The sequence below is a fragment of the Labrus bergylta genome, chromosome 1 (assembly GCF_963930695.1).
Source record: "Labrus bergylta chromosome 1, fLabBer1.1, whole genome shotgun sequence".
NCBI lineage: Eukaryota > Metazoa > Chordata > Actinopteri > Labriformes > Labridae > Labrus > Labrus bergylta.
The window spans coordinates 15,783,217-15,796,948 of NC_089195.1; the positions used below are offsets into that span (position 1 = coordinate 15,783,217).

The 13,732-nt window shown below is 39.3% G+C and overlaps 1 protein-coding gene and 1 long non-coding RNA gene across 3 annotated transcripts in view; both read right to left on the reverse strand.

Moving 5' to 3' along the window:
• The window catches only part of LOC109986910 (deoxycytidylate deaminase), an 81,282-nt gene extending 74,619 nt beyond the window's left edge, over positions 1-6,663 (reverse strand). The window contains exons 1-3 of one of the 2 annotated variants that reach the window (XM_065954852.1): positions 6,591-6,663; positions 4,052-4,168; positions 3,847-3,943 (exon numbers count right to left, since the gene is read on the reverse strand). In XM_065954852.1, coding sequence (XP_065810924.1) covers positions 3,847-3,943; positions 4,052-4,168; positions 6,591-6,609 — 233 coding nt within the window. In that variant the 5' untranslated portion in view covers positions 6,610-6,663. Of the gene's footprint in view, positions 1-3,846; positions 3,944-4,051; positions 4,169-6,539 lie in introns of both variants that reach the window. The other variant, XM_065954846.1, reaches the window with a different exon arrangement.
• Positions 6,664-8,979: 2,316 nt separating this feature from the next.
• On the reverse strand, positions 8,980-12,992 carry LOC136179223 (uncharacterized). The gene is made up of 4 exons (XR_010666420.1): positions 12,492-12,992; positions 10,528-10,565; positions 9,769-10,313; positions 8,980-9,664 (listed from the first exon to the last, which is right to left on the reverse strand). It is a non-coding gene; the product is annotated as an uncharacterized lncRNA (long non-coding RNA).
• Positions 12,993-13,732: the final 740 nt, after the last annotated feature.

A 13,732-nucleotide genomic window follows, 5' to 3' on the forward strand; every position in this document is an offset into this window, starting at 1 on the left:
GATGTTTCACTTACAAAAACTTTGACCAATGTGACTCAGATTTTTTATTTAGAAAACCTCTTCTAGGAAGATTGAGACAATAAAGTCGATATCTTTACTCTAAAGTTCTCAGAGGAGATTTAAAGGTGAGAGCAGGTGTTGACTTCAGTTCTACATTGAAGGTATTGAGGTGAACTTGTTTTCACTGTGTACCGGTAATCGGAAAACAAAGATGTTAACTTGCAGTTCATTCTGTCAATTAATAACTGAAGGTGTTGGCAGAAAAAAAAAAAAAATTAAAACAAATTTACATACAACAGAACCTTAAAGGAAAGGGAAATACAAAAGACCGGCTGTGATTTAGTGAGGGGTCATTTTGTTGTTATTGATAGATATTGAAGATATTTATTGGATATCAAAACACGTTACAAAAATGAGAATCGAACACCAGGCGGAAGACAAACCACAGATATAAGGAATATTTAAAGTAAAGAATATAAACGAAAAGAAAAAAAACAAGACACCAAATTCCATGAACACATTTTTTCATTTTATTGTTTTAGTTGCATGACTACAACAAGGACTGTCACAATATCAGATTTATAACTTCCATACAAGTCTAGTAAAAATCAAATGATATCATTATGTTTCAATACCATGGCAACTAAAATAATCATCCTCAGGCCATATATCAGATAATGTCGGGTTTTTAATGAACAAGAATTTCGGGTTAATACCCTGCACACGGTCTAAATTACACAAATACACCGACAACTATTCAGTCGTGAAATGTTGACGATGTTTTTATGCTCTCCGGTCCAGTTCAGACTGACTGTTCAAGGTGGGATATTTACGCCCCTGTGATGTTTCTCCTTCATTATGAATGTTAAGGAGGTGTAATGGAGGACGAAGTGGTCCCACCTCTGTGCCGCCATTGGAGGTAGTAAAGGAGGCGATACAGGTGTGAGACAGGATCAGTGGAGCCAGAGGGGGAGAGCAGCCTGTGTGTGTGTGTCTGTTTGTATCTTTGTGTGTGATTTCAGAAAGAGACACCAATATCATGCTGTTGCTGAATAACCATGAAAGGACAAGACGTTATGACGACGGAGCTACATTATGGCGCTGCTGCCCAACTGAAAAAGGCTTCCTTCTGTTTGGAAGATACGGAAATGTAGCTTAATGCCAGAAGAACTCAAAAATCACCAGACGACTTGTTTAATTGAATTGACTCCCACTGCTTTCTGTCTTTTGCTCGCTGCAGCCTTTGGTTACAAATATGACTGACAGCTGACGGTGTTGATCGTCCCTGTATCTTTTTCTTCTGAAATTGCGTTTAATCACGTAAGTTTCTGTGAGATCTCGTGTCTGTGAAATCGTTTCTTCAAACGGCAGGTGTGTGGTCTCCCCCGCTCTGGCAGAGTCGTCTAGTGTGCGCGTTCTGAGGATTATAATATTAAAAATCCCTAGAAACTGTATGTCTGTGTTTTTAAAATCAGTTAAGAATTTGAAATCGTCTAGTGTGTGGCCATCTTTAGTTGCATAAAACCAAACAATAAAACAAAAATCACATTCAGTGGAAATGAACTTTGTCACTTTTTGTGCCTTGACAGCAAGCTTAAAATCTACCCGTTTCCAAAATAAAAAGATTTACTGAAAACTTCCAGCGTTAACGTTAAAGGTCCCATAAATTAGTTTCAAAGTGCCTTGTTTGAAGGAGAAAGAAAAGCAGGTGTCAGGTGTTCCCCTGTGCAGACAGACGGGAGCATGCCTATGTTCCCACATTTCATTTTTCATAAATTTGTATCAGATTTTATCCCCCTTTCTTCCAATTTGGTAGCCAATTACACCCAATCTATTATCCAGTAGCAATGGACTACGTATGGAATGTAGCTTTTAGCTAAATCTGGTGCACCCATCTCTTTGTTTATTGCAAACATTTAATGTAAGTGCACATTGTCCTTTTAAATAAACAAACTAAACTAAGTAGCACAGAGGCCTCGCATTGACTAGCTTCCAGTCAGATCAGTCGAAAGAAGCGCAGCAACTGGACGCAAACCATAGTTTGCAGTGCATCAATACCTCTGGAAAGCCAGGTTGGCATAGAGAGGGGGTGCTCCTGGGATGCTTGGAGTCACTTTCCAGCCCTCTGGAGGCGTCATAGGCTCATGGATAGAAATGTGGGAACATAAGGCCTAATTTTCAGTGAAAATTTTTTTTTTTTAGAAATGTGGGAACATAGAGCTGTGGGACCATTGGGCTGTGGGAACATAGAGCTGTGGGACCATTGGGCTGTGGGAACATAGAGCTGTGGGACCATTGGGCTGTGGGAACATAGGGCTGACCCCCTGACGGACATGAGACGATCTGATCCACAAAGATTAAAAATCAACAGCCCCCCTGTTTCCTTCACCCCTAAGTGATTTTTAAAGAAAAAAAGCAGGACATATAGACCCTCCACCACAGACCGTAAAATTATCTTGAATCAAAATATCAAAAGACACCAAAGTCGAGGTGCCCTTGAGTTTTTCTTTGGACAAAGCAGGGGGCACCTGCACCTGAAGACCTGCAGGAACGAGGCATCAAAGTCCCTTTCAGTCTCCTCCTCTTTCCCCTCTTCCTCTCCTCGTTCAGCAGCTCCCCTAAGTGGGCCGTTTCCTTTATGTCTCTTGGGTCGGTTGGCTTGACACTTAACTGTTGTTATTGGAAATCAATGACAATCTCAGTCGCCTTGGGCTTGAACTGCCTGCAAGAACACACAGAGAGAAGAAAACAACACACACACACAAAGTCACACGTGGAAAAACACAGAAGACATGCAAAAAGATGCATTGCACCCATATTTAAAATTTCTGCACACTCAATTGAATGGAGGCACCGGTGTTCACCATGGACCACATGCAGGACCCATAACATCTATTTCACATTGCTGTTGCCGGTCACTGTAGCTGCACCCCCTTTAATCTCAGATGCATCCCAAGTCCTTTTGTTCTAGATCCAGGGCTACTTTACATAAATGTGACGTTTAATATAACATATTCTCAGAAAGAGTGCAGAAAAGAGTATAAAGCAGCTTCATTACGTGCAGACAAAGATCAAACAAGTAATGTAAATGTCATCACCTGCTCCCGCTCGCTGGCGGTGAATTTTCCAGAATATTTCTTGCTCATTTTAAACATCAGCTCATTGCTAAGATGCTTGCATGACAAACTCTGGGTAAAGTCGGGGTGAATAGTTCAGCTGTTTGTTGTTCACACATACAGCTCACCTGTTTGGTGCATGTGTGAACACAGCAATAATGAATTCAGGAACATTTAAAGTGATGATGCAAAGGACAGAAGTAGCTGTTTTTAGATATGCACTCCTTTTTTAAAACTTTTTAGAGACAATACACTTACAATACAACACAAGAGACAATTACAGTGAGCACAGGCCAGAAAAGGGGTATATTCATGTTTTACTTGAGGTTAAAGATTTTACTGAGGTGCTCAAATTGGATGTTCGTGGCTATCTCAACGAACCGCAATATAGTGGCGAGGCAGTTGCTGCAACCGCCACAGACGAGTGCGTTCTGGGAGTTGGTGTCTTTCATCCACATGAGCCAAAAAGACACTTTCTGCCTTTTCTCGGTCAAGAAGGCACCCACCTTCAAAATGTATTTCACATTTCTACTACATATATGACCTAATGTCAATACAGATTCACGTTTGAACGGGTGAAGTATCCCTTTAACAAGTTGGCACAGGTGATGAAAGTTTAGAAAAGATTTGGTGCAACAAAAGAGGTCCATTACAAAGACAACATAAAAAAATAGTACTCATGTATCTGAGTGTTGTTCTTTCAGGTAAGAAAGCAGAGTAGTTGACTTACCTGAGCTTAATTCCTGCCACCTCCAGCATGCTTTTGGAGGCTTTAAACTCATCCCTGTCTTCGTACATATCAGAGGGATGAATCACTTCCTTTATACCTGGACAGAGGGAGGAAACAGGACTGTAAAATTTTGTTTTACTGTGTGGTGCAATCATATTTACAGGTACTATAAAAATAAAAAAATGTTTTTAATGTTAACACACACCTCCCTGGATGATGAGCTTGGCACACTCGTTGCAGGGAAACAGAGTCACGTACATGCTGCATCCTTTCACATCCGCACCGTTAGTGTTCATGATGGCGTTCAGCTCTGCGTGGCACACTGAGAGACACACAAAAGAAGAAGACTTTAAACTTGCTGGTAAATCATTGCAAACAAGGACACGGATAGCTCTAGCTACAGGTCTTAAATTAAAGCTTTGGAGAGAAGCAGGAACAAAGTATGGGAACATTATCTCCTGAAGAAGAAGAAAAATATGATAAAAGATTCTTTAGGAGACAGTTTTACAATGAAATCTAATACGTCAACAAAACTTAAGACCTGCAAACTCACTTTAATATGTGACTCAAATGATTTTACAGCCTTTCTCTTTCAAACAAGTGAGAACAAGGTTTAAGCAAACTGCGAGTAAGACTCAGAAATAGTTATATAATCTGTAAACTGTTTGAATTGACTTTAAAATGTGTTGTCTGAATTACTCAACAAACATAATTCGACGCGTTTAGATCTTCTGAGAGATAAAGGAGAAACAGACTTGGATGAACCAATTTCAGAAGCAGTTTGGCACAAAATAATAGTCAATTTTCTCCCCTTCTACATGTCTTAGACATGCTGTTATTCAATTCAAAAATGCACACGGTCTACATTGGTCTAAAGCCAGGCTTTCTAAGATAAATGCAGACATAGATCCCACATGTGAGCGATGCAAGCGGGCGCCAGCCACTCTGTTACATATGTTTAGGACATGCCCAAAACTCACATTTTGGCAAACCATCTTTGAGACTTTCTCTAAGATAGGGAAAACAGTGGAACCATCTCCAGTCATTGCACTGTTTGGTGTGGCCCCAGTAGAAGCCCCTCTTAATAGATGGGAAATCAACATGCTCACCTTTTACTCTCCTAGCCAGGAGACTGGTACTATTTCAATGGAAAGACCCTATCCCACCGTTGATAATACAACATTAAAGCGTATTAACAGTTCAACATTAAAAGCTAGAATTATGTCTGGGGGGCTGTCTTCCCACAGAATATTTTTAAGCATCAAACACCTTGGCTCTGTTTACACGACAACAATTTCAGCTGAAAACTGTAAAAAAAAATGCGTTTTGGTTGATGGTTTGCAAATTTTGTTCTGATATGTTTTTTTTGTTTAAACTAAACTAGTAGTGCCTTAAATAATAAGATTTGTAACAACTGTAGGTATAATAAGCTAAAGCTTCAGCCTAAACCTTTTCCGTCAAAATGTTCTTCTTGTCTTTTCATGAATGCACATGCCTTTGAAAATTTTGTATTTCTTTTTTTATTCTTGCATTTCTATGCATTTCCTAATGGAAAACTGTATATGTTGACCGAAATAAATTACTACTACTACTACTACTACTATTACTACTGAATCAACAATGGAAGAAAGTAGTCAGAAAGTAGTCAGCTAACTACCGACAGCTGGCGCCTGTGGAAATCCCTGCTAGAATACGTCGGCATGCCAAAGCTTTTAATGAAAATGCTGAAACTAAGGCATGAGGGCATTGATTATGAAACTAAAACTATTTAAACGTAGGCTATATCGTACAAGATGTTGATGGAGAAAGAGGAAGAAAAACAGAAGACAGAGAACATTAAAGTACGCACAGAAACAAAAACAGAACATTTGATCAGAAAACCTGCTGCTTGCAGTATTGGCCTAACTCTCAGATCGACCAGTAAGATGATTGAAATCCACTGCAGTCTGCTAACACCAGGGACACTGGAAGTCTTTTTTAGTTGGGGGTGCTGAGAGAAGTAAATCTATTTGATGACGTCATACTAAGTGCGGCGCAAAATCCCATTTTATTTATAATTTTGTAAATTCAGTATCAACAGCAGCTCATACAGATTAAACAACATTTCGACAGACATCAACCCTCACACTGAAAGTTAAGGAGTGGCTTAGGACCAGTTTATAGTCCCTCTCAAGTATGGACCCACTGTTATCTAGAAATACAGGTTTTTTACATAATGAGGGAGAGAAAATGGTGATCTAATGTTTAGTAAATAAACCTTAAGTGCAGTTTTAATGAAAAGACTCCTACATTCAAAACAACAGGTGAGCAGTGGAGCTGTGCAGCGTGTCTTTAGGCTAATTGGAAGAAGTCAGAAGTTGTTCTACCTCTGAATGCATGCACATCGATCAAGAAGCTTAAAATGGCTTTGAGTTGTATCACTCTGCAGGAGGTATTAAAAAACATGCATACTGTTTAGGCTGTAGGCTACTTTGAATGCTGCCGACAGGCCAGTCTTGTGTTGCGGCGGCCGGCGACGCCCCCGGCGGCCAGCAGCCGCAGCAGCCAAGACACAAGACCGGCCTGTTGGCAGCAACCGTCTCGCCGCTATATTTATATTTTTTCGCCATTATCAGCTTTCTCCGTAGATCCTGTTAGCATAGCTTCCAAGCAATATGTCAGACAGTCAAATATTAAAATAAATCAGATCTCACCGTAGAGATGTTTATTATCTTTAGTTCTATCGCGGGCCCATGTCAGCTTACCATCACAGCCGTTTGGCATCTGGTTATGACCGATCCCCACGATCTTATTCTCCTGGTTCACTATACAGGCGCCCACCTGCACACACAACACAGGTGCAACTGTTACAGACACTTTCAAGGTTAGTCTGTATTTCAGTTAATTTAATGTAATTTTTAGAACAGGGTGTCCTAAATTAATGCAAAGACAAGGATAATATTGTTGAACATCAGAGCAGCAAAAAGTGTATTTTTTTGTTGTTGAATTGAGATTTCACAAAGACATCAAAAGTAGAAAAATAAGAAATAAATATTAACAGTGAAAAGTTGTCTGCAACATGATTTAATATTCTTTTGTTTTTGCAACAGTCCCTGTAAATATAAAACACTTTACAATAAATAAACATATATTTGATCCTCAATACACATTTGAAGTTGTTAACGTCTGTATGACGATATTAAATGTCTATCTTAGTTGGAGCAGTGTTTATAGACACTTGAACTCACAGGTTGCTTCATCCATGATGACCGGACACAATAGGCGTTGCACGTGATCCGAAAGTCGGCATCGGTGTACACTCGCTGGTGGAGGGTTTTATAACCTACTACCACTCCCCGCTAATCGGTTTGGGACGGACTTAATATGGCGGACCCTCCCCGGGGACGCGCAAACGGAGGGGTAGTGGGTAGAGGTAGGGTGTAGTGGCCGGTTTGAAAAAGGGGCAAGGACTTTTTAGATGAACTGACAGCCCAGTTATGAGGGACAGACAAGGACGGGTGTTCCCAGCAACAGCAGCAGGAGCTATGACCATCTTCCTGTTGCCATCGCAGTACCCACAGATCCAAGCAAGACACCAGGGTGAAAAAAGTGTCCGGCTGCAGCCTTGAGGACGGAAAGACAAACCTGACACAGTGGAAGTGAAATGCCTGTGACTTAGGACTCTGCCTTAGTGGATATGAACTGCTTTGAGCAGTGCCATATCTAGTGCACAAACACACACACAGGTTTCCTTGCTAGTCAGAAGCTATTGAATGCACCTGTGATGCTCTCCACAACTGATGGCTGCTGACAATCAGCTGGGCTGGGAGGCTTTATAGGGAGGTGGAATGCTTCTTTGTTCGAGTGGTTGAGTGTATCAAGAGAGTCAACACCATCAGTTGGCTTTCTGTGATTTTGTTTTTGAATGAATCTCTCATTTTGAGTGTGTGTTTTGAAAACACCTTTTTCTTTTGACCATTTTTTGACTCCCTCTGTTGACTCCTACTGATCTTTTGTTTCAAACTCCAATTCTATGTTTGTCTATCATTTTGATAGAATTAGTGGGGGTTTGAAGGGCTATGCTCTTCTTCCACCTGAAAGAAACCACAGGCCCACTTACGTGGTACCTTTTTGTAAATGTGCAGTGTTTTGTTTACTGGGGGAACATAACACAAATGTCCTTTTATATATTTCCATTTATTATTTGTGTTCTTATTATTTTTATTTTAGTTTTGAGTAGTGGCAGTTTTTTTATGTACTTTTTATATTTCAATTTTTATTCATTTGAAGTAAATTTTTATCAATTCAAAACGGTTCGTTCTGCAATCTGTGTTTTTAGAATAATGATTTTCTCAAAACAAATTCTATATTTTTGTTTGGGTCCTGCGTGTTGATACATTATCTCTAGGTGACTAATGAACGGTCAGATGATAAAGGTGAGGTTGTGCTGAAAAAAATGATACCAGGCACTTGTATGGTAAACCTTTTTGATGTAGTATAGCCTACATAAGTAAAATGACAATTATAGCAAAACGGCCAAAATAGCCTCAGACCTCAAAGGGTTCATGTCCAACCGCCTAGGAACCAAGGAAAATGATGTAATACATTGCCAAACTTAACATGTGTATTTGATCTTGGCACAAATAATGATCTAGGTATTTTAATGCATTCCTTGACCCAGAAAATGAATATATTGACACCAAGATTTACTTTTTAAGTGGCTTGGGAGACATATTGGTGCTGCCATCTTGGAACCGCCATCTTGATGAAGTGGCTCCCCCCAAAAAATTGAAAGCTATTGTGATGGAGACTATGTGGAAAAAATGTGGTGCTTTTGTCCAGCGTGTCCCCATTCTTCCCAAATCTGGTCCTAAGCCGCCTGATTAAAGATATCAGTACACTTGTATTAGACATGCACTGTAAATACTAATGGAATAAGCCTGACTGATGTCACCCATCTGTTCCTGCAGGGGGTTCTGGAGACTCATCAGCAGCAGCCACCATGCTGTAAAATCCTGTCTCAACCTCACTTTCAGTCAACCTAACGACAGGCTGAGATATAATAAATAACATGAAAGGAAAGCCTCTGATCACGGAACAATGTATGCAATTTTGCCATGGAAAATTACCATAAGGAATATAAGAGAGGAAATGTTTAGGCTTCTTAAGCAGATCTGACTTTTATTTTTTATTTGATATACTTTATAAATTCAGATTTGATACTTTATTATTGAGAGACATGCTTCTCACACACATGGACATGCATTAACAGAGAGATGATACACACTGAGCGCACTAGAGCAGTTGGTGGTTCGGTGCCCTGGTACCTACCTACCAGACCAACTTCTTTATTAATTATCCACACCTGGACTTGAAGCGGCGCCCCTCCGGTTCCCAACCCAAGTCCCTATGGACTGAGCTACTGCCGCCTACATAACTCAGAGATTAAGTAAGTTAGAAGACCTCCTTTAAAAAAACATCAAGGTGGGGTTTTAAAAGCACCTGCGAGGTGAGGGTCACAATTCAATATGTGCCAATGTTTGCTCACTCATTTTATAGACTGAGAAATAGGACCGTGTGTAGGTACAAATGCCACTGAAGAGGTGTCCATGGAGCTGGGACTGACTTAAATCAGATTGCTCAACCTGTTGCAGATGATTGTCAAGTAATATCCTCTCAGTTTAAAAGCATCACAAAGACTTGGGCGCTGGATGGCCTAGTGGTTATGTCACATGCCCTCGTCGCAGTGGCTGTTTGTTCAAATCCGTACCTTGGCCCATTGCTGCATGTCATCCCCCCACTCTCTTCTCCCAACATTTCCTGTCTCTCTTCAGCTGTCCTATCCAAGAAAGGCAAAAATGGGCCAATAAAAATATAACAAAAAGGAATGAAAGCATCACAAAGACTTTTAGAATGAAATGAAAAGCTCATTTAAATGATTACCTTTTATATATTTAAAAAGCCTATTTTGCTTTGCCTTCCCTCAAGTAGTGCAGATTCGGGTCCAGCCGCGTGTTATTCCCCGCTCTCTCTCTCCAACTACAACAAAGTGTTTCTGTAAATACGTCCTCTTTTATCGGATTTCATCCCATTCTCTAAAACATGAAGTCAGGGATCAGTCATCTTGAACATGTTACTGTTCAATATGTCAATCATTTTTCAGAAATGGAAGACAGAACAAATAGATTTTTCATTGAAAGAAAACAACCTGAACTAAATCATCCTGTTTACACGATGAAAGGAGAAACACATTTTAACAAGCTGCAGTTTAAAGAGTGAGGACTAAAACAATACAGCAAAAACAATATTTGTTCTTTAGAAGTTAGAATCACGTTTGTCCAGTTTATTACCAAGTTTATAATCATAAAACACCAAAAACAGGCGGATGGATACATTTACAATGGATACAATGATTATTTATATTAGATTATTTGCAGTCTGTTGTAGAGGATTCAGAGTTCTTCAGCAGGCTGGAGGTGCTCTTCATCCTACACACACACACACACACACACACACACACACACACACACACACACACACACCTTGTGTCAGAAACTATATGGACAACTTTATAAACCTGTTTTTTTGTGATATCATGATTTATTTATTTTTGTATTATTGATTTTCTCCTCATCCAGAGGCTCTCCCTGAGGTTTTGTAGAAAAGAAAAGACTAAGTATGTAGAAATTAAAAGGAACGTACATGTTTGTTATCCTCTCCAGCCTCTCTTTCAGATCCTCCTGGATATTAACAGACAACAAAAGAAAGGAGGTTAAAACATTAAACTCCCAAACTTAGCATTTTCAATGTGGACTATAGAAAGTTTCACCGCGGTTAAATAAAAAGCCTCAAAGTGTTATACACGCAAAGATAACACGTTTCCTTTCTTAACAATTGGTTACATAAATCAGACACATTTATCTGTTAGTCCAATAGTCAAACACAGCGTTATGTGTTACAGAAAAAAAACACAAGCTCAAGTTTGTTTCATGATGAATCATGATAATAACATTTGTATAATCTGTTTGAAGAAGATGTAGCCGTTATCAGCAGCCACGTAACCTTCATAATTATACATTTAGATGTGTTATAAAGCATACTCTTTGATATTAGCTATAGAAGGTGTTATTTAAAGACACCAATTTCTTTTCCTACTTTATTAATATGTCTTATTAAGAATGCTGACTGTAGAACATGTTTTTGTTCACCTACAGGCTGGGATTAATTGAGGATGTTCCCAGGTGGTGTGATTTTCATCTCAACATGAATCTGATAGAAATGTTTGTCTAAATATATGACGTGAACCTACATCAACGTGGATCTGATAGAAATAATATCGAAATGAATGTATGGTGACGTATATATGTTTGGATTCTTATTCTTAATCTTATTGAGTAAACTCGGTTTAGTTTGAACAATTGTCCTCCGGTCAGAATGGGAGTCACCCGTGGGCGGCACCCCTCTTTGCCTGCAGACCCCCCTCCTCTCAGCCAGCAGATAAGAGTTCACACTGAGCTCAGATCTTTGGGTTCTTTTTAGTTTTGGTTTCTTGAAGTTTAGAGCTTCAGCGCTTGCTCGCTTCTCTTCGGACTTCGGTCCGAATCACTTCTTTTAAGTTTGTGCCGTAGAGACGAGTCTCTGCCGAACTTTCTTTTTCACGCACAATTTTTGGAACATCAATTCTTTCTGGCTCAAGCAAGGTTTTTGAACTTTCTTCTCCAAAGTCTTTGCTCTTCAATTTTGAAAGCCAATTCCTTAATTTGGATTCATCAAGATGGCCATCCGGTTAATCTGAATTGGAAATTGACGTATCAAAAGACTCTTTCATATTTTTCCTGTTGGATCCTCTTGGAGCTTCTGAGACGACAGCTGAACCGACGTACAATCTCCATCCCAGCTGCACACTCCGACCAAGGTGTCAAGGCATCTAATCTGGCCCGTGGACCTCTCTGGGCCTGAAAAGAACCGCTTGCCAGAGACTGAAGCGTGGGACCAGCCGGCGGAGTTCAATTGAACACATCTCACAGTAAGACTGCTGGTGGCAAGGGGTGTTGGAAGATTGAGTCTTGAGTTGTGTCTATTCAGAGCCCTCCTTTAAATCCAAATAGAATCCCAAAATTCCTTTATCAACTTTTTCTTTTTGACCATTTTCTGATTAAGTCATTCAAACAATACCGCGTCTTATCTCATTACTAAATATATAATGTCACCATACATTATAATTGCATTATCCTGATCATAATAATCATATTCTTTATCTGTTTCATCTATACATTATTGTTTACCCCTTTTTATATTAAATTTTACACATAAAATTCAGGACTTTGTGTGTTTTCTGGTTTAACATTTCCAGAACTTACTTCTTTCAAGATATGAAACTGACTGATTAATTAATTAACTTATACCATTAAAGTTAATTTCTTCCTTTAACAGGAAGTGGTGCCCCTTCTTAAATCCGGGTTAAATAAAGATATAACATCATAATCATTTAATTACGCTACAAAGAAGACAAAATCAGAAGCTTGAACAAATACTGAATGACATTTGATAATTTAGTAAGCATGATTAATCTGACATAGCAAACTTACTGCCAAATTTGCATGTTGTTGATCGGACAGGATGTCATGAAATGATTGGACAGTCGGAGAGCAGAGTGTTCAGCTCACCTTTGAGGCATCAGACATGTTGGAGAAGGCGGAGGACTAGGACGCACACGGCGGTGGGACACTGAGCTGAGAGAGACAGGACAGAAACAGAGATCAGTCTGAGAAATGGATCAGTGCTAGAATAATCTTCACTACATTTGTAACATTTGACGTTTCTACATATAATCTGAGTTTACAGCTGGGTATGTGTGATGAAGAAGCTCCTCCATGTTTCTCTGTTCCTCACTAACATGTACTTTTCATTAAACTGGGTTTGTCCCATTCAGGGCAGAAATGGCGTTTTGTTATTAGCTCGATGTGACGTCTCTTTCTAACAAACAGGAGGTGAGCTGAATGTACTGTGGGTGGTGCTGCAGTGGGCCAGAGGGGATTTAGAGTTTTCATTTTCACTTTTGATTTCTCCCTCTGAAAACAGAATACTAATGACAAATTCTCAAAAATAGAAACAAGAAGGTCAGGACATCTTTTCAGACAAACCTAGAGGGAATCTTCTGGAGACTATTGTTGGGGTTGTATCAAGTCAACTTTGGTTATATTCTTTAATAATTCTACTTAATTATTAATAATATAAATAAAATATCATTAAACTATGTTTAATCTCGTTTTGGGGCACCAACCTGTAATCAGGTAAATATAACCAAAATATCACTCAAATCAGTCTCAAATTAGTTATTTAATTACTAATATTATTAATAATGAATAACTATATTTAATAAATTGAAGGCGTGAAATCCGTACACAAAGCCTTCACACCCAGCTTATATCACAATGCAAATACACCAGTAATCACAAACAACTGCTCTCTTAAATTATAACAGAATTTATTTAAACAAAGCAACATCAACCCAAAATCAACGAACTCAATTAAACAAATAACTATTATAAACTAATCTAAGCAACAAACATTATCAAGCAAAGGCTTGTGGATGAGGTGTAAATGTGTGTGTGTGCAGATGAGTATGTATGTAGATGTGAGAGAGAGAGAGAGAGAGAGAGAGAGAACAAGATGGTGGAGAGAGACAATGCACCATGTGGCTTCGTCACATGGTGACAAAAATGGTGGACAACAAAGGAAGCCATGTGGCTACCTTTTGAAATAGTTTGAGCTCTCTGAGCTGAGTTCAGTAACTGTTACTTAAACACCAGAAAGCCAGTGGCCGGACTTTGATTCAACGGCGGGTACACTGGTCTTTCTGATTGTGAAAGCCGTTGACTGAAGGTAAACTAGCATAGCATTAAAC